The following is a 24,635-nucleotide window of genomic DNA, read 5'->3' as shown; positions in this document are numbered from 1 at the left end:
TTGATGATGCGACAACTTGCATACTGACACCTTTAGTGTTACATGTTAACATCTTAGCTCCACATTAATCTCCACATATAGGTATGGCTGTAATTTTGACCTGTGTTTGGTGGCACTAAATAAAACATCGGAAGGTATTAGGATTCAAAATTTCATTGCAATCCAGGGATATTTATTTCACACCGAAAACAAGGGTTGAACCTATACTGTAGTTTTTCTTCCTGAGGAATCAGGGGTGATATATACGGTTCATTGTAGTTGTTTCAGGTGAGTCAGCAGAGCAGAGTAAACTGTGTTATCCTGTGGGATTTTGGCAACATTATCCAAGCAGGGGTGCAGGGTGGAAGGTGGAGGGACGGTAACTCAGCATGCTCCTAAACAGAGCCACATGTCTTCAGGTTGAGGCCAACCAATCAGACTGTGCGGGCTACATATGAGCCCCCATGAGCCCAATGGATCACTTTCAACGTGAGGAAGAAAAAGCGCCAGTGTGGAGCTGGACTCTACCAGGCAGCGTGCTTTAAGACTTTTACAAGAGTGCAGAGCCAACAGAAAAACCTCTAACACCACCGCACAGCGTCCAATAAACATTAGAACTTGGCTCCGATGGTCGTTATAATGCAATAAATATGATTTTATAATCGCCAGTAGAAGCCACTATAAATTCCAGTAAAGTTTTCTGGCTGCCTGAGCCAATTTCAGACCAAGTGTAAGTAGATATATAATGCTTGTATATGGCCAAAAATGCCTCATAAAACCTCATTTAAAAATCTGAATGTGTTGTAGATCAAGAGTTGGACAGCAATGTAACTTGTAAAAAGGAAAAAAATCACAAGTTTGATACCAACAACAGCAAAGACTCCTGTCAGACTGACACTTGTGATATTGTCAAACATTAAAATCTGTGTAACATATTTATTAATAACTAGGGCTGTCGGGGTGAATGAATTTCCTCTGCGGTGATGATTGGCTCAACAGCGCAATATGCAGTGTTGCCTTTTCTTTTGGAAATTACTTCATTTATTTTGATTTTAGTGCTGTATAAAGTATTATTGTTATGCTATTATTAAGTATATTGTTGCTTTTTAAATGACAAAGATGATAGTTTTAAAACTGATTCATTACTATATTGTATTTATTGTTAAAAGTAGAACAAAGAAGGCCAACGAGGGGCAGCATTGTTTTCAGCTGAGACACTTTTGGTTGCATCTGGTTGCTATGATACGAAATATCCGCAGAAATAAAAATGTTGGCACATGTAGAGTACTTGCTCTGGATGAAGGGAAGGTCGAAGAACATAGGGAGAAAGGACGGACCTGCCGGTCTGTGTATTAATTTCTTCTCCATTGTTGTTGTTATTCAGCACTTGTAGCCTACATGTAGGATTTGACAGTTGGTGTTTGTGGTATTTGTCCCGCCCTCCTCCATTGTGATTTGAACATATTTCAACTCTCGGCGACCAAGGAACACCAAACGAGCACTGCTGCCGTTTGTTTGCCATTGTTTGCACGTTGGCTGCTAGCCGCCGGCTCAGCCGTCACCATGTTGAGAGCTGTGGGGAGACAATCCTTCAATCATAAATATGCTCTGAATTAGGAATTTAGCACCTTTTAAGTGAAATCACAACTAGATTAGAAGCTAACCGTAGTCGAGTATGCAACTAATACTTGAAACGTGAAGCTTCCAGTGCACAAATATTGAATCCATCTTGTGTCCAGCAGTTAAACTTTTAAAATGATCAATATTCCAGTGATGCAAATAATGACTATTTGCATTGTCGATTAATCTGTTGATTATTTTCTCGATTAATCGATTAGTTGTTTGCTCCAGAAAATGGTGAAAAATGTCGATCAGTGTTTCCCACAGCCCGAGACGACATCCAACTTTTGTCCACAACTCAAAGACATTCAGTTTACTGTCATAGAGGAGTAAAGAAACCAGAAAATATTCACATTTAAGAAGCTGGATTCAGAGAATTTATACTTTTTTTCTTTAAAAATGAATCATAAACTAATAATTAAATTAATTAATTGTTGCAATTCTACAATATTTGCATGTTCATAAATTCTGGATTTGGATGGAAAGGGAGTAAACATAGTTTTAAGATATTTTAATTAAGTAATTTAACTTTTTTGTGGAAAAATATCAGACACTATTCAAAGCACAGTATTTTTATAAACACAAAAATGTATTGTTGTGATGCACACAGCATTACACTGTTTATCCCTCATTTTGTCTTTCTACATCCAAAAGCTAATTTTGTTTGCAACCAATAAAACTGTATAAACTGACGTGTTCTACTCAGCGGATTTATTGTGCAGATTAAATGATTTTTTCTCAACTAGTCATCTGGTTTGAAAAGGTATAAAAGAAATGCATAGTTTAAAACACACTATGCAGAAGCAAATGCATACTTGGTGAAATTCTCACTGCAACCTTTTAGACTCCAGAATATATTTTACAAAAAAAAGGTACATTGCTTAATGCTTTTTTTCTTTTTTACATTACATCAGTTACAATGAAGAGTAACACATATGTTATCATTCCTCCAGGACTCTTCTGGTTTATGTTCCTTCCACGCAGCAATTTCAATCCGCTCCAGCTTTGTTCTCTCATACCATAAGTGTTATAAGAGATTTTACTGTTAAAAAGCTGCACCTCAGTCAAAAAAAAATACTGCTCATCTGGTGGTAAAACCGTCAAGGTCATCAAAAGAAGATGTCCATCAACGGCAGAGTCGCTTTGTACAAACATCGAGGAACATATTTGAAATACTCTGGACACTGCAGTGGTTTGATCCGGCTGTATGTTTCTGAAATGATGTCCAATGGCACAAGGCACGGTGCCAAAAACTTCCAAATAATCAATTTCATGGATGTGTAGCTGTCCTGGAGTTTGTTTGGAGAGGCTGCTTTCCAACTGTCTGGGGCCGCACTAAAACTAATCCTTTCACCTCGCTCCCACATTTTACATCCAGCGTGCCTCACTGCCAATAAAAAACACATGTGCCTTTAGTTGTGGTGAGGAAAAAAAAAAAAGTTATTATGAACAAACTAATATTTGACACAAAAACAGAAAGCATTTTTGCTCTTTCACTATAAAAAAAAAAACAGCCAGAAAGTCTTTGTCCACTTGGTCTGTGTCTATGGTTGGTCAGGAGGACTGGCTGCCGTGGCCTCGTCGTTGCTGCTGTCCACCTCCTGCTCCATGGGGCTGTCCTCCTCCAGCTGCTGGCTGGTGTAGTTGGTGATCTCCAGGAAGCCGCTGGGCTCCACCACCACGTTGGACTGGCTGGAGTCCGGCAGGATGGAGTACTGAGGAATCACCTGCATGCGTTAGTCACATTTGGGTTTCAGTCAATTTCCAGTAACAAAATGTAAAAATAAACTAATACATTTTATTGAAAACAGAACCGTATTTTGCCCTCTATATTATCTAGGGGTGGGGACTAATCGCAAATTAATCACACATTTTTTATCTGTTCAAAATGCACCTTAAAGGGAGATTTGTCAAGTATTTAATACTATTATCAACATGGAAGTGGACAAATATGCTGTTTTATGCAAATGTATGTATACATTTATTATTGGAAATCAATTAACGACACAAAACAATGACAGATATTGTCCAGAAACCCTCACAGGTACTGCATGTAGCATAAAAAATATGCTTAAATCAAAACATGGCAAACTGCAGCCCAACAGGCAACAACAGCTGTCAGTGTGTCTGTGTGCTGACTTGACTATGACTTACCCCAAACTGCATGTGATTATCATAAAGTGGGCATGTCTGTAAAGGGGAGACTCGTGGATACCCATAGAACCCATTTACATTCACATATCTGGAGGTCAGAGGTCAAGGGACCCCTTTGAAAATGGCCATGACAGTTTTTCCTAGCCAAATTTGGAGCATTATTTTGCCTTCTTCGCGACTGACTTGTTAAAATGTTTTAATAAAGAGGTTAATATGTGACAGACATACTGTCTGTTTTGCGAGCTCTGTGGTGATTTATTACACACATCGTTATGTGATAAATATCTCACCTCAATGACCTCCAGGTCCTCTTTGCTCCTCTGTGCTGTGAGGCCCTGCATGCAGCTGAACTGGGGCTTTGTGTGGGAGTGGTGCATGGAGGCCCCAGAGCTGCTGATGAACTGGCCCGAGTCCAGTGTGCCTGACACGGCCTGGACCTCCATGGCTTTCCCCAGAGGGCCGCAGTCGCTGGAGGAATCCACCACCATGGGCTCCGTGCTCGGATCGATCTCCGCCTCCATCATGGAGATCTTCAGGATGTCCGACACCGAGGGCTTGTCTCCCGAGGGCCTGGAGCTGGACTCGGGGATCAGTTTGGCGGTGGCCTCGCCGCTGCTGAAGACCTGCGATGAATGGTGGGAGCTGCCGAAGGTGATCTTGGTGACGGTGGCGCTCTGTGTGATGATTGGCTGCTGTGGTGAAGATATATGAATGAGAAAAAACACAGCTGTAATACCATCATTTTTAATAATTAGTGAGGCTGAAATTTATGCGTTTGATATTTTGTCCGACCAACTGTCACAACTTCAATCACAAATCAGAGAAGAGCAGCAGCTGCAGCCGGCGTTAATACAACTATAAATCAGTTTACCTGTTCAAGGTAAGCCTGACAAATGTTTTGTTGTATTTGACAAAGAAGGTAGGAAAAATCCCGCCTCAAGACAAACCCGCTAAGACGAGTGACAGAAGTTGGGCCAGGAATTTTTCTACCTCTGGGCATTTTATTTTCAAATCCAACGAGGCATTGAAGGGCGTGACTTCATGTGTCTTTGTGCTAAAATCAAACAAACCCGTGTGAAAGCGCTCACCTGGCTGGAGGCCGTCTTTTCAGTGCTGACAGGGTGGTGCGCCTGCAGTGGAGGAGGGTGGGACATGGGTGTGTGCAGGGGTCTGTGGTGGGATGTGGGTGCTTGCTGGAGCTTCGGGAGCTGCGGCGTCAACAGGGGCTTTGTTGGCGTAACCGGGGTCGTGACCTTTAATCCGGCTTGGGCTGGTGCAGTCAGTGGTCTGTCTTTGGGAATCTGGGTTAAGGCCTGGGGTTTGGGCTGAGTCTGCTCTCGTAGTTTTGGGAGTTTCTTAGTCAGAAGAAGGGTGGAGGGGAAGGCAGCTGAGGAAGAGGAAGGCTGGCTGATTTGAGGTTTGCTGTGCAGTTGTGGCGGCGGCTGGATGGAGGTGGAGGTGGAGATGGTGGTGGAGGTGTGCCGGCTCTGCTCGGCCTCTGCCTGGCTCGAGGGAGGCGGCTGAGCGGCTGCAGAGTGGACGGTTTGCTTCATGGCGTCTGTAGCTGTTTGGCTGGAGCGGTAAAACAAGCCTGTTTGGGGGTCCAGGGTGTCGCCTTCCAGCTCGCCCACCTCTAACACGGTCTCCGTTTTACCATGGCTGTCAGAGGGCTGAAACACAGACACAAAGAAGACTACTGAGGGATGATATCAAGAGGAGGATGACACTTTACTCATCCCCATGGAGCTAACAGGGGCCAGTGCAGAGGCATCAATACAACATGACATGTACATGGTATTTAGATGAAACACAAGCAGTTAAAGTAGTCATTGTTGAGGGACATTTCCTGTCCTCGGGGGGCAGTATGACTTTATAAGTCATGATCTTATGATGTATTTCTTTTTTACTCTAATTGAATTAATTTAACCATAATACGGTGATTCAAATGAAAACTCTGCAGTCCGGTAAACCGTTGTACATTCAACAAATCTATCAAAAAATCATAATAAAACAGATAAATTGACTAGTTATTAACGGTTAATTAATGTTTATGTATTAATGTTGCAGTTTAATATTAATATCCATCTTTTAAACAATTTGATAATATAATAATAATAATAATGAATAAAAATAAATAAAAATACATTTCAAATAAATGTAAAAATAATAAATAAATAAATAAATAGATAAAAAGGGAAATTAAATAGAAGTCTAGATAAGGGAAGTAATACAAGGGTAAATAAATAAAGAATAATTAAAACAGAAATATAAATTTGTCACATTTTATCAATTGATTAATGGCTAAATTTATTTTTAATATTTTTTTTATTTATCAAGTCATTTATTTATTCATTTTCATTTTGGCAGGTTTCGTCCTCCATATATTTCACCCAAATGTCTCGCTTTAACAGTAGTCCATAGACTTCTCACGCACATGTTCACATTGAAACTACAGTACTTTCTGCGAGGAAATAGTTCCTAAAACTATTTACAGCGTGCTCTGGGTTATCCAGAGTGGTTTGTGGTGCTCACAGAATTTTTAAAAATCATTTTTCGAGGTTGTGATCACCACAAACAAAATTCCAGTCACCTCCATTGTATTGAGGTCCGGGAACATGAATCCAAAAACTATTTGCCTGGTTAAATACCACTAATGATAAGTCATAAAACGTTTTATACTTGGGTGAACTGGCCACTTAAACCAGAATATTTGTTATGTCATGTATTCTACTGTATTTCTTCACTTATTGGCCTTGTTGGTCTGTCCACTTCAAATCCACTTTAGTTTCTGTATATACAAGAGTATCAGACCAGCGTCCTCACCATGTGGATGACGTGTGAAGCTGCGCTCGCTGAGGACACGGTAGCGGCCGGTTTGGTTACCACGGTAACCTGGCTGATTTTGTAAGGCTTCCCCAGCTGCTGGCTGGAGGACATGACCACGTTATCGTCCTCCGAGGGCACGACCACTCTGCTGATGACTTTACCTGGCAGGGGGAATCGCAGTCGTTCATAATGAGTACATTTGGTACTTTAAATATATTTGATGCTTATACTTAAGTACTTTTACCTAGGGAACAATTTTGAAACTTGTAACAGAGTATTTCTACACTGCGGTATTGCTTTCTGTCACTACTGATATATTTCATACAATACGTCACGAAGCGGAGGCGTACCTGCTGTGACGTACTCGGTGCTGGGTTCAGCCTCTGAGGTGGAGGGCCTGGGGGACTCCGGGCTGGGCTTCTTCTCCTGGGCCAGCTGGATGGGCACGGCCATCTGGCTCAGGTCGATGGTGTGCTGTCTGGGTTTGGACTCGGCCTTCTCCTTCACTGCCGAGAGGGCTTTAGCAAAGGCTCAATAAGTGAGTGACAACAATAGAAGTGTTAAATCAGAGCAGCAGAGCGGTAAGAATGACATGACTGTTGTTGTACTGATGGAATTAGTGTTGTGGAAACATAACAGTTTATTGAATTGAACATGTAAACATGGAGGAAATGTTAAGTTTGTTTTAAAGGGTGGGTCCATCTTCGTTCTTTTCCATTGGGTTACCAAAGTAAGCTAATCAATAAGGTTATGATTAATGGAAACACTAGCACTAGCTGAGTCAACATGAGCTGTTCTAAGTTTGGAAATAACTGAAAGAATACGCCCATGTTCTGTGAGGTCAAATTAGTATTTTTTGTGAATGGAGTCTGGTGAAGAGAGCGATATAACGGCTTCAGTTCCCCGTCAGAAAGGGCTGTCTGACGGCGAGGTAAAGCGGCTGTGGACGGGAGCAGCAGAAAAACATATTTAGCCACCTAAAAGAAATCCAGTTTAAGTGTACGCTATATTAAGAATATTTTCACCGCTTTACCTCACCATCAAACAGCCCTTTCTGACGACGAATTGAAGCCGTTATATCGCAGTCTTCAAAGCCACCAGACTCCATTCACAAAAACAGTAATTTTACCTCTCAGAACACAGGAGTTGCTGGTCTACCGCTGCATTGATCGGTTAGTTTGTTTGTGTTATTGTGTGACTTTCGGATCCGAACTAAGCTAACCAATCTAAAGTTACTGTATGTAATGTTAATACACTGACTATTAGGATGTATATGTACTGTACATGTAGCAGCGTCATCATGCAGAAACCTACGTCAGGTCACGTGGAAAAAGTTTTTAGAAGGGCTTGAAGGGAAAATTTGAATGTTTCGATTTGAATACATAAGAAACACCCCTGGGAAGACACAGAATGATATAGAGACCTCAAAAAACAAACAAATAATGGACTCGCCCTTTAAGCGTCACCTAGAAATCACAAGGTGTTTTTAAGACACTGGGCAGTAAATCTGTTAATAAGTAGATCTTTTGGGAATGTTTTGGGAGTGTCACTGGAAGTTCTTATGTATGACTCTGAATAAAAGTTTTTCCCATACGTCAAATCTTCCGTGGGAATCTGTATCTTTCCCGTCTACTCATCAACCCAGTTCCACAGGTTTGTAGCCCTATGAGCTTATTGTGAGAGCAAAGCCTCAGGCGAAAAACATAACTAGTCTCGGCCGCTGGCTTTTTGGACTTTTTTTTCATTATTGGAAGCTCCCGAAAGGTCATTAACATTCGTTTGTTGGTAGGCTTTCAATAAAAGATTAAACCTGCGTTGCTAAAACTGTCAGAGCAAAAGGTGGTGATCGTTTCACTGCTTTAGTCAGCATGTGTACAGGTGATACAACCCCCCCCTCCCCTCCGTCCCATATTTTCCAGCTTACGTCTACAGCCTTTCCGTGACATAAAGGCTCACCTGTTGTCTGTTGTAGCTCCAGCAGGGCTTTGATGGTGGAGGTGGCAGACTGGGATTCCCCACCAGACACCTCCTGGTAGATAATAGTGGGGCTGGACTCTACGGATACTTCCTGCTCTGTCCAATCCTGCTCTCTGGAGGACACCAGGTGCACTACAGGGTGAGGCTCTGAGGACGAACGGAAACAATGTGGGACAAGTTTAAACTTTTAATGACACATGCATCGGGTTATTTTCACATTAAACTCCTGCCTAATGTTCCCGCATTAGATTCATCTGACCTTATCTCTTGTCTCTATGGAAAAGGGAAGTATACCTTGAGCGCTGCTATGGGAGGACTCGTCTTCCTTCGTGGACCCGTCCTGTCCCGAGGCTTGACCCTGCATGATTTCCGCAGAGCGGGTCACCTGCTGCAGCGCCTCGGTGACCAGCTGCCTGGTGTGCTCGCTCACCACCGCCGTCTGGAAGACTGGCTTAGGTTTGATGAGAACCTGGAAGGAAACCAAAGGAAACAAACAGAGTTGTTCTGTAAAGCAGCGGTAAAATATTATTGCTGATGTTTGGTTTTGCATTCTCACTTCCACCACTCCGTCACTTCTCTGCTCTCTTGCCAACTAGTTTTCACACATCGCAGCAGGCGGTTTTACAGATGACTCAGGTTGGTGGGAGGCAAGTCTTGTGCGATCTGCTTGTCGTAGCTGGTAATTTATTGGGTACTAGTGTCGTACCCGTTTGTGGTGTGTCCAATTGGAACGGGCCGATTGCTTGGCTCCCAGTAGCCTCCCGTTATGGCTGCTTGCAGCGTTGTCGGGGGCTCGTGCCCGTTCATAGTGGTCTGATTGTTTGGCCCAAAGGAAGTGCTGCTTGCATCAGTGTCAGTAACTGCTCGGTGCTCGTTGACTCCAGGGAAGTGAAGAAGAGTTCGGTTGTAACTACAGCTGCAATGATTAATCGATTACTTCAGCTTCACCGGCGATGAGCTGGACGAGTTTGTCCGCCTTCACTTGCGAGGCTTCTCGTGACAGTAAGCTGAATTATCTTTGAGTTGTGGACGAAACCAGACATTTGAGGACGTCATCTCGGGTTTTGAGAAACACTGATCGACATTATTCATAATTTTCTGACATTTTATAAACTAATCGATTAATCGAGAAAATGATCAACAGATTAATCGACCATGAAAATAATCTTTAGTTGCAGCTTCACAGCTGTATTTAAATTAGCTGAGCAACTGCACAATCTTTCGACATATCCTGTGGAGCCTACAGAAATACCCCCCTGTGGTACAAATACCCCTGGTTGGAAATTACTGTGACAAAGTAGATGGTAGAGTTTGCATGATGATATTAATACAGGTTTCCTTTTCGTGATCGTGAATGTCAATAACTTAAGTCATATCTCTGTCTGCTTTGCTATATCTTCAGTGAGAAGGTCATAAATATAAACAAGTCAAAAAGTTTTGGTGCCATTGTCGTCACTGGAAAGTGTTTTATAACTTTTAACATTGAAAAATGTGACTGGTTTCTGGTTTGTTGTTGCTGTTTTGGCAGATGTAGCTTGTGGTTCGCTGAAACTGCACAGCGGACCGTCACTGTGGGTGTTGAATACAGTACGTACCATATATGTATACTGTACCGCAGAGCCGGCTGACTCACTGACCTCAATTTCCCCATGATGACTAAAAATAGAAAGTGACTCCGGGCTATATTTAGACTCATGAGTTTGATATTGAAAGTATGACAGACTAAAATCAGCAGAATCTTGTTGCAGTAATTAAATGTATTTCTTTATGATAAGATACGAAAAGAAATTATTTTCCTTCATGTGTACGAAAGTATTTAAAAACACCTGGAAACTAGCATGATGGGATTTACCCTCTCAGAATATATTCTGACACCTGTGTGTTAAAATCAAATGTCCCCAAAAGTAATATTAGGGCAGTTAATCGTCCCATTAGTTCTCACTTCTCACTGGACTTCTTTCTAAGTCACTTGATAAACTTTCAAATCCCAAATTAGGCATTCTTGCTACTCGTCAGAAATACATGACTTTACAGAACTAATCCTGTTTTGTCTTAAAACTTTTTAAATGAAAAATCCCCAGGAACTGAAAAAACACACCTACTGGTTTCATTGTACAGGCTGATTAAACACTCTCATGTGAACATGTCCAAGCGATCCATTATCTCATCGCTGTCTCTTAAAGTAACAAAGCCATCACAGTTATTACAACTGGACACACAGAGACACTCTGCAGCACTGGCTCCCAACCTTTTTCTATCATTGAGTAAACTAACGACCCCTGACTAAGTGACATATTTTATGGATATTTCATATTATATTGAATGCCTAACAATAACAGTACAGTACAACTGATAAACTGTACATTTAACCTAAATAGTGAACACAATAACTGCAGGACGTTTGTGTAAAACGAGCCATTTGGATGAATTTTGAGCTGATTATTTCCTGTGATTATTGCATCAACAATGACTTTTCCTGATATTTCTAGGAACTTTTAATACAATTCTCTGTATTATTTGTTTATATATTAAATAATATATCCAAACTTTAACAATTTCATTTAGTTTTCTTCACAGAAATGAATGAAATGCTGAGGCATAGGCTGAGATACCAAGCCGACGGTTGGCCGTCGGACAGTTTATGGCCTTTGGTGAGCCTCGGTCGGCCTAGTTTTTGCAGTGTGTCCTGCACCGTGTGCTCTAGTCTGCCCGTGTCAGAGGTTTTTGGCCAATTCAGGATGTTGAATCGGCTGCGCTGGCCGTTGGTGAGAGAAATCACTCTGATTGGCAGTTCAGCTTAAACGAATCAGTGCACGAGAAGAGAAACGGACGTGAGGAAAGCAAGCCAACGAGTAAAGTCAAGAGGACACACACGGAAGGCTCTTTTAATTTTTCATCTTCATCTCATCTGATCATTCCAATACACGGATATTTTCACAGCAACATCTGGAATGAAGCTAAGCGGTGAGTGAGAGTGGTGTGAAAATGGTCAGCAAATGCCGCTTTGTTTCATGTACGCATCAAAACAACGGCTTGTATACCCGCAGTCCTCGGTCTTCCGGTTTCCCTTTTTGAATAAGGAATACAGATTACCGCCGCCTGCTGGTGTGGAGAGTTATTTCCTCTCACGTAAGCGCAGAACGTACGTGCTAACTGGCCGTCGGCTTGAGTCTTTGTGGTGTGTTCAAGTACAACTTGTTGGCCAAGACAAAGGCGACGTGACAGTCGGCCTTCATCGCTGCTAGTTCTTGATGTCGGTTTGGTGTGTCTGGGCCTTTAGACCCCTTCAAATCTAGAAGGCCTCATGACTCCCTGTAAAGCTTTGGCGACCCCTAGTAGGGGTCAGGACCCCCCAAGTTGGGAACCAGTGAGCTCTACTATTGGTTTGGTTTTTCCCGTTTTGGTTCAGCCGTTCTCATCAGTGTTGTTTTAATCCAAAAAGCTCTGATAAACCCACTGTACACTAGCTGCCCAGCACCAAACAGCAGACGGACACAGTTACCGACTAGCTGGTGAACACAGTGGAGCATTTAGCAGCTGAAGAGCCAGGTATTTCTTTATAAAGGTGATAATCTGTCAACGATGTGTTTACAGCTTGTTCCACTGCTCGCAAGTGGTCAAAGAAAATCAATTAATGCAGGTTTAATGTAATGGGTCAGAAACATGATCCTGTTACAGGAGACAAACGCTGTAACCTGCAGCTGTTTGACCTGAAAGAGCAGCAGACTAGTTGTCAGTCTGCCAGCCAGGCTCATTGATAACATTTAGTTCACGTCTCATTTCTTTCCCTGAACGGGGGAAGTAAATGGAGGAAGAGGAAAGGTCAGTGTCAAAGCCCCAGTATACATCTGTCAGCCTAAAATATGGGGGATTTTTCTCTTCTGTTTAAACTGATGCTTCTTGAGAAGACCAAAATGAGCAAAGACAAAGAAACCTTTTGTCTTATTTTGTCATTTTTCCTACCAATGACGTAAACATGTACAGCAGACATTACACTTGTGGTTACATGATGTCAGTCAGTAGGTCATAAGAATATCCACTTGATGTCAGTCATATGATACCCTACCTAGATCCCTCATTTGCATAATGAGGCAGAAATGCATAAAGAAATATAAAAAGAAATGTATAAAGAAATGTATAACGAGAAGAATGCATAAATAAATAAGTTCGGGGAAATAAGTAAGGGGTGAAATGCAAAGGGAAAATTGTGCATAAATAAATAAATAAATGCATAAATACATACATTTAAAAATAAGATATCAAATATATTAAAAACAAGATATAAAATTAATTAATAAAAAATTAATATATAATATACAAAATAAACATAAATAAATACATTTAAAAAAGAATACAAAATAAATACATCAAAAATAAAAGGGAAAATTAAACAGAAAAGTAAATAAGGGAATTAATACAAAGATAAATAAATAAATAAGCAAATTAAAACAGTAATATTGATTTGTGTCACATTTGATTTATTTATTTATTTTTAATATTTTTGCTATATTTAATGACATATCTATTAATTTAGCGAGTCATTTATTTATTTATTCATATATTTTTGGTAGATTCCGTCCTCCATACACGTGTGGTGACTTGAGGTCAGCCAGTAGGTCATATGAATATGAATATCCACTTGATGTTAGTCATATGATAACCTCATGGGCCTGTGGTTAACCAGGATCTAATCATGATTTTAAGTTCAAACCTTAGGAGTAGAAAATTCCCGTCAGTGGTAAATGGAATATTCCAGAGCTGTAGATTGTTGGAAAACACTAATAACTCAAAGGTTGTCAGGGACTGTTTTTATAAAGAAGTGTACAAAGAAAGAGAACCGTTTGATAAGCTGGCGGTGCCTCACCTGGGTCTTGCCCTGCTGGCCGTAGACGATCTTGGTTGGGATGATCTTGGTGGCGGTGGCCTGGGATACAGAGCTCATGCCTTTGGGCTGGGTGACGATCATCTTGGTGATGGGTCTGGAGGCGGTGATGATCGCCGGTTTGGTCCCCTGAACAGCCTGCAGGCCTTTCTCCCCCTGAAGCATACACAACAACACATAGTTTATTACAACATATCCGACTACAAACAGCAGCAGCACGGGAGGAAACCCCAGTAATGTACTGTAGACACTGTCAGCTTAATACACTCATGTGCAACAAAGTCACTATATCATTTAAGACATAAGAAACCTAATTTAAAGCAATTTACATTTTGACAGAGCCATGCTAGCTGTTTCCCCCCGTTTCCAGTCTTTGTGCTAAGCTAAGCTAATATTTCGCAAACAAATATAAGAGTGATATCAATCTGAACATCTAAATCTCCACCACAAAACTCATAAGAATATTTCCAAAAATGACAAAGTATTCCTTTTAAAAACACAAATGCAACTTTTTACTGTATTTAACAAATTTCAAAACCTTGAATTCAGTAGATTTAATATAATAAAATGTTTAAAGAACCTTTATGTAGGATGTGAAGGTTTCTAACTTTGGCGACACCTATTGGTTGTATCAAAAAAGACAGGGTCAAACAAACATTTATGCCATCAGAATTATTTGAAAGATTATTTAGTTTATTCATGACAGTTTTCACTATTAATCTGATTAATTTCTCAATTAATTGATTAATCGTTTGGTCTGTAAAGTTCCCATGGTGCATGGTGCTTAAACCACAGAGTGGTGTTTCACTCACCCCAGCATTTAAAAGAGTGGTGACCACATTCTTCCCAGGTAGTCCTTGGATGGTCGCTCCTTTTCCTGTGGTCTTCTGAACCACAATGACGTTTGGCTTGGAGGTCATGGGGATGGTGGTGATCTTGGTCGTTGTGCCTGTTGCAGAGAGAAGACAATATTTTACGAAAACTGCACAAATCACAGCAGTATTGATCTCGACTCGTTGACTCACCGGAGACGATGTTACTGCTGATGATCTTCCCACCCAGAGTGGCCAGAGACTTGGGCACCACGGTGATGATGCTGCCGCTGGTGGTCTTGACGTAGGTGGTCCCACTGGAGGCTGATATTCTGGCGCCGAGGCTGGGGCTGACAGTCGGTCTGGTATAGGTGGACTGGGTAGCTACATGCAAAAATATAGTGTTGCTATTCAGTAACTAGGCCTGGCTAACAAACATCAGCATTTGTGTGGAGTACAGGTGATTTTGCACCACTCACCTGTGGACTGAGTGACCAGTTTGGTGGTCATGATGGCTCCGTTGCTACTGACGACCATGATGGGGGACGAGGTGCTGCTGGACAAACCCACTTGTGAAGGTTTGGGCAGGATTTTGCTGGGCTGAACCTGCTGAGTGATTATCTTCACCCCTGGAAACGCACACAAAGAATATATTGACTCAGTACAAACAAAAAAATATATTCTGCAACCATAGAAACAGAGTAGGAGTAGAATGGACATTGAACTGTATTACATGGTCATTTGTATGAGTCAAATGACCATGTAATTTAGTTGTTATGGTGGCAGCAAGTTAGTAGGGCCGTAAAGTGTGGTCACAGCTCACTGGGAAGAGAACGGACAAAAAAAAGCCTCCTAATCCCAAAATATTTCTGCTTACTAATTAGCAAAATCACAAATTCTGTAATTTAAAATAGTAAAACAAATAAAAAGAAAGTAAAAGAAAGATAAAGGAGAATGAAAGAGATAAAGAAAAGGAAAGAAAGACCAAAAGGAAAAACATAAAGATAGATGGAGATAAAGACAGAGATAGGAATAAAGAAAAAGAGAGACACAACAAAAGAAAAAGATGAAGAAAGAAAGCATCTTACCGGACTCTTGTTTGATCTGGATGGTGGGCTTGGAGCCCGGCGAGGTGCTGGTGGTCTGGGTCTGGCTCACACTACAGACTCCCATAGAGGAGCTCTGCTGCAGCTGTTTGGGGGACTGCTGTTTGGGGAACTGGGCCATGATCTGAGCCGGGGAACCCACCATGGTCTTAGGTGAAGGAAGTCTGGCTGAAGCCACCTTCACTCCAGCTGAAGTAGCACCTGCAGCAGTGAACACCGTACTGTTACGTTAACACAGCTAGCTGCTCAGACAGTTTAGTACCATTAATACAGCTTTAAATGTGAGACGCAATAACAAACTGCTGATGGGAGTCTGAGGCTATTCCGGCGATGTTAAAATGTTCCATATAAGGTTCATGTTGCTTGTGTTGGTGCAGAGGAAGAAGGACCTACATGTTGTTGACATGACCACTGAAGGAGCCGAGGGGACCACCGTGGTCACCGCGACGGTGTTGGCGGGGCTGGCGCTGGCTGGGAAGACCACCGTCTGTTTCTGGCTGGACGCCGTCAGCATGGAGGTGGAGACCAGCTTGGACAGAGCGGCGTTGTGAGCGTGAGACTTGGACAGGATGTTGGGCACAAAGTTGGAGCTGGGCGAAGTCGTCACGATGATCACCTGAAGAGAAGACGAGACATTTAAAACTCGGGTATTGTGTAGAGAGTTGTGTGGAACAAGCATCGCTCACCTTCTGCGTGGTGGTGTTGGTGGTCTGGATGGTGGGCTTGGTGAAGGTGATCTTGACGGGGGACAGGTGGGGCGGCAGCGAGTTGGCGATGCTCTGCATGATGTTGCTCATCTTGGGGCTGCCGCTCACCGGCACCGTGATGCTCTTGGATATCGGCGGGGATACCTTGGTAATCTCCTTCAGCATCACCGGCGACGAGCTGGACGAGTTTGTCCGCCTTCGCTTGCGAGGCTTCTCGTCCTCGTCGGAACAGCTCACGCCTGCGAGGGAAATGGAGGACGGAAATTCAGGATATCGCATTTGGTTGTTTGTGAAATTCAAACTGAGAATAACTAATAGTGGCAAAGTCTATAGATATATAAGTCTATAGAGTAAAATCAAAGGTGAACACTGAATATTTGTAAACATCTCCACTGTAAAATCCTGATTTGCAAGTTCCAACTCAGCTCCATCAAGCAGGAAATCTCATAAATGCAACTGTAAGATGAAAATAAAATATAATTCTCTTCAGTGTTAATAATATGCAGACACATTTCTCATTCCCTTCCTGACTCAGCCTGTTGGACTCTGCTCATACCAGCTGTTAAACGTGCATGCACATATTGGCAGCAGACGCTTGTGGAATTGTCAAATTGAATCCAACAGATCCAACAAGACGACGTGTTTAGGAAATTTTAAATCCCAGCCAGTATAACGTCTACGTTGTGGGGAGAATTTCTGAATCATTTGTCCTGCGGCAAAACCTGAGCCATTTGTTCTGTATTTGCTTGACTCAAGAATGATTTATAAACAAGCCTTGTAGCGCCCCCTGTAGGCTGATCAGTACATTTGTTAAAATGCCTGAGCAGAGCAGAAGTCTAAATTGATTTGATGACTCACTTTTCACGTAGACGGTGCTCCCGCTGGGCAGCACCACCACGTTGGATGAAGGACTGGGTGGTCGTGGTGATTTCACAGTTGCTCCTATGGTGCCGCTGGTCGCCGTGGCGCTGGTAGGGGTGCCGGTGGTGCTTGTGTAGGAGTAACATACAACCACTGTAGGGAGGAAATTAAACATGTCATTCAACGTCTAATCTGTTTTACAACAACCTTAGTCGAATACTAAGTGATCCTGGGCTGGCCCACCTTCTTTGTTTCCTGTTTCAGCTGGCAACAGAAGGGAGGCATTCTGGTTGGCTGTGGCGCTGGCCACCGCATTAGCAGTCACAGTAAAGGCTGTCTGAGGGACCAGCCTCGGCATCAAGGGGACAAGCCGACGTCCTTCAATGGACCATTCGGACGAGCTGTTAGGACCGGACATACTGAAAAAGATGTAAATTATCATTCAGTAATTAGACATTAGTTTTTTTTTCGGCCCAGATGTCGAGCAAACATCGGACTTCTGCGGGGGTCCAAGTCAGTCCTCTCCCACTCATGTTAAAGGGGACCTATTATGATTTTGTGCTTTTTCCCTTTCCTTTAGTGTGATATATAGTTTTTTGTGCATGTTAAAAGTCTGCAAAGTTACAAAGCTGAAAGTCCACGCCTTAGGGAGTTACTCTTACCGACATGGAAAGCATCAAACATCCACAGTGTCTGGAGCACATTGGACAACACCTACTGTAGGTGCTAGCTGTTCAAACTAAACAAAACTGGGGGGTTGTGACTCAAAAAGGTTGAGGACCACTGCTGTAAGGTGCTGCACATGACGAGTGACACTTCTACACGGCCGGTCATACACTTACTGATATGCAATAGTGGTGAGGCGTTCATCATTGACAGCCCTGCGGACTTCTGCCCGATGGCGTTCTGTTGAGATACTGGGAGGACGAGGGGAAGGGTGGGTGGACAAAATGGTACAGCACGTTTAAAATGAAGCAAAGTTTGTGTGCAAAAGTTGGTTTAGAATACGTAGGAAAGAGTTACCCAAGGATTTTAGTGAGTTCTCCCAGCAGATCCTTCTTGTCCTTCGTCAGGTCTCCTTGGGCTCGCAGGGCACTGATAACCCCAGCATAAGCCTCCAGCTCTGGGAAAATTAAACAGAAATGATGTGAGTTCAATCAGATAACCTTAAATATGAACTGAAAAATGCTGTTTATAGCAATGGTCCTCCGATATTTATTTTGCATCTCATGACCTTACCAAGTTTACGGAGAATTCTTTTGCACTCATCCCTGCCCAGGTCAAGGATGGTGGGCCATACCACGGGCATGGTACCAGTCAGCACTGGTTTCTCCAGCTGAATCATGGGCTGAGTGGAGAGTAAACAAAATAATGCAAGATTAGACGATATTTTAGTAGATGCTCCTACCGGGCGCTGTTTCTTTTAAAGAGCTTCAAGAGTGGAATAAACAGTGTGAGCTAAATTTTGTTGTCTAAAGAGAGTTCCTTGACGCATTTTAATTAAGTGTACTCAAGTTTAATTGAATGAAATATTCCCTATAAAGAAGCTTTTCTCACAGAGGAGCTGCTGGGAGTAATTACTCCGCTAATTAGCAACCCTCTGCAATCATGCAGCTTTTATGCAAAACACGGATAGAGGACAAAAGGTGGCGTGTTGAGATGTTATGTGTGGGAAGTGAAGAGCAGAGGAGGGTGCAAAACAATGAATGTTTTAGTACCGATGCCACATACTATTGTGGGATTATGTCATCTTTGAAATGTCAAAGTTGAGGTGGTTTTGATAAACTGTTACTGATGAACAAATCAGCTGCATGACTCAATTACAACATGTGCGTTTATGCTCTCTACACTGCCTTTAAATTGAATGACAGTCGACAAAAACTAACTGTCCCTGTGTCTCTCTGGTAATTTGTTTCCAAACGTACTTGAATAGACCAAAAGGTTTATGTAGCTCATGAAACATTGGAAATGGTGTTTATAGTATTTATATTTATCTATTTTAGAATAAGAAGTAAATGTTAAAAATAAGAGAAATCGGAAATAGGACCTCAAAAGGATACCTTGAAGGCATCAGTAGTGCCAAAACAACCAGAGTGTAGTTAAAGTTGGTGCTATTCTATATTTTTTCATACTGTCAACTTTTTTTTTTTATATAAGTATGTAATAATAATATATAAATCCCAAAATAGCCCATGAAATAAGGAATAATCCCACAACATTAGCCATTATTCATGTTCCACATTAATTATTATTAGTTATTCTCAGACTGATATCGCTGTTTGTTATGTGTAGAGGTACGTGTGTGGGCTGTAGTGCGGCAGCGTCGCTGTCCCGAAGCTTCAAATACCTTCGAATATTTCTCACTGAAGCTTTCGAAGCCGAAAAAAAATGGTATTCGGGACAGCTCTACTGTCAACAACACTGTTGGTTTTGGGCTTAACATGGAATTTGATGAAAAAAATATAGAACGTCACCAGACTTTAAAGGGGACATATGTTAATTTTCAGGTTCATAATTGTATTTTGGGTTTCTACTAGAACATGTTTACATTCTTTAATGTTTCAAAAACATTATTTTTCTCATGCTGTCTGCTTGAATATACCTGTATTTACACTCTATCTGAAACGCTCCGTTTTAGTACGTTTCAATGGAAATGCGTTGCTAGTCAACAGTTTGGGTCCATGTTTACTTCCTGTCAGCTGATGTAATTCACATACACTGCAACAGGAAAAAAAAAAAAACTGGGACACATTTAGAATGTTTACATTTAAAACTGTGTAACGGACTAAATTTTGTATATTTGTGACATCACAAAAGGACAGAAATCCAAACGGCTTGTTTCAAATGTTGTAGAAAAACATGTATTTCTCCGTATATTGAGGGTTTTGATAGTTTAACAGTATTTATATAGCACTTAAACCTGCTTTATAATGTAAAAGACATGAAAATCTCACTTTTTTTTTACAATATGGGACCTTTAAAGAGATGATGCCAAACTCCATTTACAAATCCAGCAGTTTAATTCCAGCTTGTTTAAAGGTCCCTGATGTAATTCACATACACTGCAACAGGAAAAAAAAACTGGGACACATTTAGAATGTTTATGTTTAAAACTGTGTAACGGTTTAAATTTTGTATATTTGTGACATCACAAAAGGACAGAAATCGTAACGGCTTGTTTCAAACGCGCAATTTCTGAATACGGGCTGTGTGAATTTCTCCGTATATAGAGCGTTTTGATAGTTTAACAGTATTTATATAGCACTTAAACCTGCTTTATAATAAAAAAGACATGAAAATCTCACTTTTTTTATAATATGGGACCTTTAACTTGACTGTTTCCAGTGAGCAGCAGCGCCCACCACTGGTTCACCTCAGTAACTACAGAAACACTGTGGGCGTACAAGGCCAAACACACACACAGAAATGGAGATTATCTTTAAATCAAATGCTTCTTAAGGAACCATTTATAAGCCGAATTTAAGAGAATAACCTAATAAAACAAACCTGTATGTTTGTTTTAACCAGGATCCACATTTAATGACACATAAAGAAATATTAGTGAGAAGAGAAAAGCTGTTTTTCTGTGTTGAACTCTGTCAACACAAAAGGGGGAAACTGTGTCTACGCTTTCATCAAATTACACCACAAAAACATGTGCAGTAATGTTAAAATACATGCATACAATATCCACAGTAATGGGTGCAGATTTTGCACTGAGAACCTCTTAAAGAGTGACATTATATTTATGTTTAACTCGTATTAAAAGACCTTTGCAGTGATGATAATCTTACCATTCGTTAGCAGGACAACTTCAAGGCCTTTGGTTTATTCCCACATCCAAACAAACATGGCTCACTAGAAGAGGTTTGGATAAACTATAGCATCGTGTAGTTATTCTGCATTAAACTGCGGTAGAGAAAACAGAAGTTAAACTGTAATAAAGGCTCAATCTGATCAGAGATGTTTCAGTGTTTACGTTGTCTGCAGCTAGCAGCGGATAGCTTCTTCTTCGTGGGATTAATTAGGACACCGGATGCTTCTTCTCCTCTGTCGGTGCAGTGCTGCCACCTATAGGTAGATAGAGAGATGGACAACTTTATTAATGCAGCCAAATCACACATGAGAATCACAAAACAAACAAATAAAATATGTAATAATGTAATAGTAGTTTTAAAAAAAAATATTATATATTATAATTATAAAATATTATAAAATTATATTATTAATTAATATTAATATTAATTATAAAATACTGGATAGATAGATAGATAGATAGATAGTAACTTTATTGATCCCGAGGGAAATTCAAGTTTCCAGCATCACAGTTCCATAGTGCAAAACATGTTAGTAAAAAGGCAGTAAAAAAGTTAGTAGTGCAAAGTACAAAGTACAAAACAATATACCAGATATAAAAATAAAATGAGCTGAAGAAAACTGTTAAAACTGAATATAGTGCAGTGCATACTAGACTTATTTTCTCGTAAAGTTACGACTTTATTCTTGTAATTTTATGACTTTTTTTCTCGTAAAATTACAACTTTATTCTCGTAATTTTACGACTTTTTTCTCGTAAAGTTACGACTTTATTATCGCAATATTACAACTTTTTTTCTCGTAAAGTTACGACTTTATTATCGTAATATTACAACTTTTTTTCTCGTAAAGTTACGACTTTATTCTCGTAATTTTACGACTTTTTTCTCGTAAAGTTATGACTTTATTCTCGTAATTTTACAACTTTTTTCTCATAAAGTTATGACTTTATTCTTGTAATATTACGACTTTATTCTCGAAATCTCAGATTTTTTTTTTACTCAATGTGGCCCTAATACTCCGTCGTACTTTTCAGAATCAAATATATTATTGGATTATAATTAATGATGCATTCATGTGTACATTACTTTAATGTTGCAGCTGGTAAAAGTGGAGCATTTGAACTATTAATTAACTATTAATAATTAACTGATTATTAATAAATTACTTATGTAGAAGGGGTGGGATTAAATAAGTTTGTACTTCTCACTCCTTTTCGAATATGTAAATCAAGGCATCAAGTGTTACAATTTCTTATATGTAAAATTACGATATAAATTATATTACGATATAAAATTACGAGAATAAATTCGTAATTTTACGACTTTTTTCTCATAAAGTTATGACTTTATTCTTCTAATATTACGACTTTTTCTCCCGTTAAATTACAACTTTATTCTTGTAATTTTACGACTTTTTTCTCCTAAAGTTATGACTTTATTCTCGTAATATTACGACTTTTTTTCTCATAAAGTTACGATTTTATTCTCGAAATCTCAGATTTTTCTTTTCCCTCAATGTGGCCCTAATAAGTATAAGTATAAGTAAAGTATAAAGTAAAATGGAGATACTGAAGTACTTGTACTTGAGTAAATGTACCTGATTACTTTTCCTCCACTCTTTAATTGTGAGTCAAATAATACCACATTATAGCTGTGAAGTCTGAAAGTTTAGTTAATTACGAGGAGCCCTTGAACGCACCAGGATGGAAGGTGGGTTTTTCTCCTCTTTTTGACTCTTTTGGAGAGGAGGGGGGGTTTGACAAAAGCATTTCCTTTTTTCCATTTGCATCATCACTGTGTAGCAAAAAAACACCCAGACAGTCGTACAGATCTAGTTTAGAGGATTTAAAGTGAGCAGACCTGCAGGAGGAGGAGGATGCTTCACAGAAACTCAGCACTCTGGACGCTCATTTTGGATTCTAGCAGCCAAAGTTTGACGTAATTCTTCATCAGGATCATCAAGAATAGACTGTGAGTGTCATCATGGAAGTATTTCCCAAGGAAAGATAAGAGATATATCCTCAGTTTGGACTTGGAGGAGAAGAAAGTTGGGGAAAACATTTAAAGCAAAGTTGTTTGCAGGAGTTTTTCCAGATGTTTCTGCTGCTGCAAACAGCTGTTGTCTAATGAAACACATTCACACCCCAAAGAAGAAAAGAAGCACTTTTTCTTTATTTCTCATGACTTTATTCTCTCCAGCACTCCCATTAGAAGAATTTAAAAAACTTTGTATACTGCAAACTTCGTCGACGTTTCTGGATATGGATATACACCGAGGAGACAAAATAAAGGAGCCGATTTAATAAATAAGAATCAGATGTTATAATAAAAATGTTATTTGGGTGAAGTCGTTGGAAACTCTCAAGGGAAGCCCCAATGAGTGGCACACAGTCAACACTCACTGACAGGTAGGCTAAATGCTCTGTTTTATTCCTTATATTCTTTATTTTCCTCTTTACTATTGCACAAATTGCACTGTTGCACATTTTCTGCACGATTTATCAAGTTTAAATGGTTTTCTGAATAGGTTTATGAATGGAAAACACAACTTAGTGCATCACGCCAAACTCCATTTGAAAAACTCCCAATTTAAGGTTATCTCATAGTTGGGAAACATACATTATAGCAGAACTTAATATATGATATTTTACCATTTACTTAGGTATTTTTGGTGAATTCGGCTATCAAATCAAATACATAAGGCCCCCCTTAAGTCGCATTGTGTTTGGGAGAGCATGGCAACTGGGAATGGTAGTTTTAGTAAATCTAAAGGTGCTTGATCTACTGGATGCAAGCCGAATTGGACACAAACATTTACTAATTAATGTGAGCTCTAAAGTTTTCTTCTAACTTTAATGTTTTATGTGGGGGAACTTTGTTAAAGTTAAAATTGACACATTTCTCAATGGAGTACGTAACAGGGTGCAGAATGGAACAGAATGGGGCTCAGTTTCCCCCCCCATTCCCCCTATTCATGACTCCTCTTCACAGCCAGCAGGGGGCATTTTCCTGGAGTGATTCATTCTTGACTCGTGGCCCCTAAAAGGTTACCTAATATGAGAGGTTCCTGCACATTTTTTCTGTTCATATAACCTCCAGGACAAGTGCACACACAAGCAGAGACAATTTCCTTGTCGCCTGCACCGTTAAGAATTTCCCAGTAAAATAACAGTAAAGAACTGGCAGCAGGGTTGCCTTTATGTTACTGTAAAATTAACATTATTATACTGTTGCTTGAAATTTACAGCTTTGTACTGTTAATGTATGCAATGTTGCCTTTCTTACATGATAAATCCTGTATTTGTTAAAGGTCCCATATTGCAAAACGTGAGATTTTCAGGTCTTTTATATTATAAAGCAGGTTTAAGTGCTATATAAATACTGTTAAACTATCAAAACGCTCAATATACGGAGAAATACACACAGCCCGTATTCAGAAATTGTGCATTTGAAACAAGCCGTTAGGATTTCTGTCCATTTGTGATGTCACAAATATACAATTATATAAATCATGACACGGTTTTAAACGTAACATTCTAAATGTGTCCCAGTTTATTTCCTGTTGCAGTGTATGTGAATAACATCAGCTGACAGGAAGTAAACATGGACCCAAACTGTTGCCTAGCAACGCAATTCCGTCGCAATTCTGTTGAAATGCACTAAAACGGAGCGTTTCAGACAGAGAGGGTAAATACAGGTATATTCAGGCAGACAGTATGAGGAAAATAATGTGTTTTTTGAACATTACAACATGTAAACATGTTCTAGTAGAAACACAAAATACAAGTATGAACCTGAAAATGAGCACAATATGGGACCTTTAAATCAAGCTGTATTTTTCACTGCTCTACCATGATAGCGAGCTGGACAGCTTTTGAAAGTCACTCATGACG

General features: G+C 40.3%; 2 protein-coding genes across 10 annotated transcripts in view; one reads left to right on the top strand and one right to left on the bottom strand.

Annotated features, from left to right (window-relative positions):
• Nucleotides 1–2,153: 2,153 nt before the first annotated feature.
• emsy (EMSY transcriptional repressor, BRCA2 interacting) lies at nucleotides 2,154–20,962 on the bottom strand. 8 transcript variants are annotated; one of them, XM_037748842.1, is made up of 21 exons: nucleotides 20,719–20,962; nucleotides 18,164–18,272; nucleotides 17,948–18,047; nucleotides 17,767–17,841; nucleotides 17,168–17,343; nucleotides 16,922–17,077; nucleotides 16,043–16,302; nucleotides 15,750–15,972; nucleotides 15,339–15,557; nucleotides 14,730–14,879; nucleotides 14,464–14,634; nucleotides 14,251–14,387; nucleotides 14,019–14,057; nucleotides 13,421–13,594; nucleotides 8,851–9,037; nucleotides 8,536–8,703; nucleotides 6,930–7,109; nucleotides 6,577–6,740; nucleotides 4,842–5,423; nucleotides 4,044–4,442; nucleotides 2,154–3,326 (listed from the first exon to the last, which is right to left on the bottom strand). In XM_037748842.1, exons 1-21 carry the CDS (start codon nucleotides 20,719–20,721, stop codon nucleotides 3,144–3,146), a joined length of 3,855 nt encoding a protein of 1,284 aa, XP_037604770.1. In that variant the 5' UTR covers nucleotides 20,722–20,962; the 3' UTR covers nucleotides 2,154–3,143. The 8 variants fall into 8 exon arrangements, with proteins under 8 accessions (XP_037604770.1, XP_037604769.1, XP_037604773.1 ...); XM_037748841.1 differs by having other exon boundaries at nucleotides 4,044–4,445; nucleotides 20,719–20,961; XM_037748845.1 differs by having other exon boundaries at nucleotides 2,154–3,314; nucleotides 4,044–4,445; nucleotides 20,719–20,961.
• A 1,556-nt stretch (nucleotides 20,963–22,518) lies between these two features.
• Nucleotides 22,519–24,635, top strand: part of LOC119475879 (rho guanine nucleotide exchange factor 12-like) — a 30,596-nt gene continuing 28,479 nt past the window's right edge. For both annotated transcript variants that reach the window (XM_037748965.1, XM_037748967.1), the window contains exon 1: nucleotides 22,519–23,150. In XM_037748965.1, coding sequence (XP_037604893.1) covers nucleotides 23,119–23,150 — 32 coding nt within the window. In that variant the 5' untranslated portion in view covers nucleotides 22,519–23,118. The remainder of the gene's footprint in view (nucleotides 23,151–24,635) is intronic.

This window comes from Sebastes umbrosus, chromosome 17 (assembly GCF_015220745.1).
Source record: "Sebastes umbrosus isolate fSebUmb1 chromosome 17, fSebUmb1.pri, whole genome shotgun sequence".
Lineage (NCBI taxonomy): Eukaryota > Metazoa > Chordata > Actinopteri > Perciformes > Sebastidae > Sebastes > Sebastes umbrosus.
The sequence above is the reverse complement of the archived record's forward strand: the minus strand, read 5'-3'. Positions and strand labels throughout refer to the sequence as shown.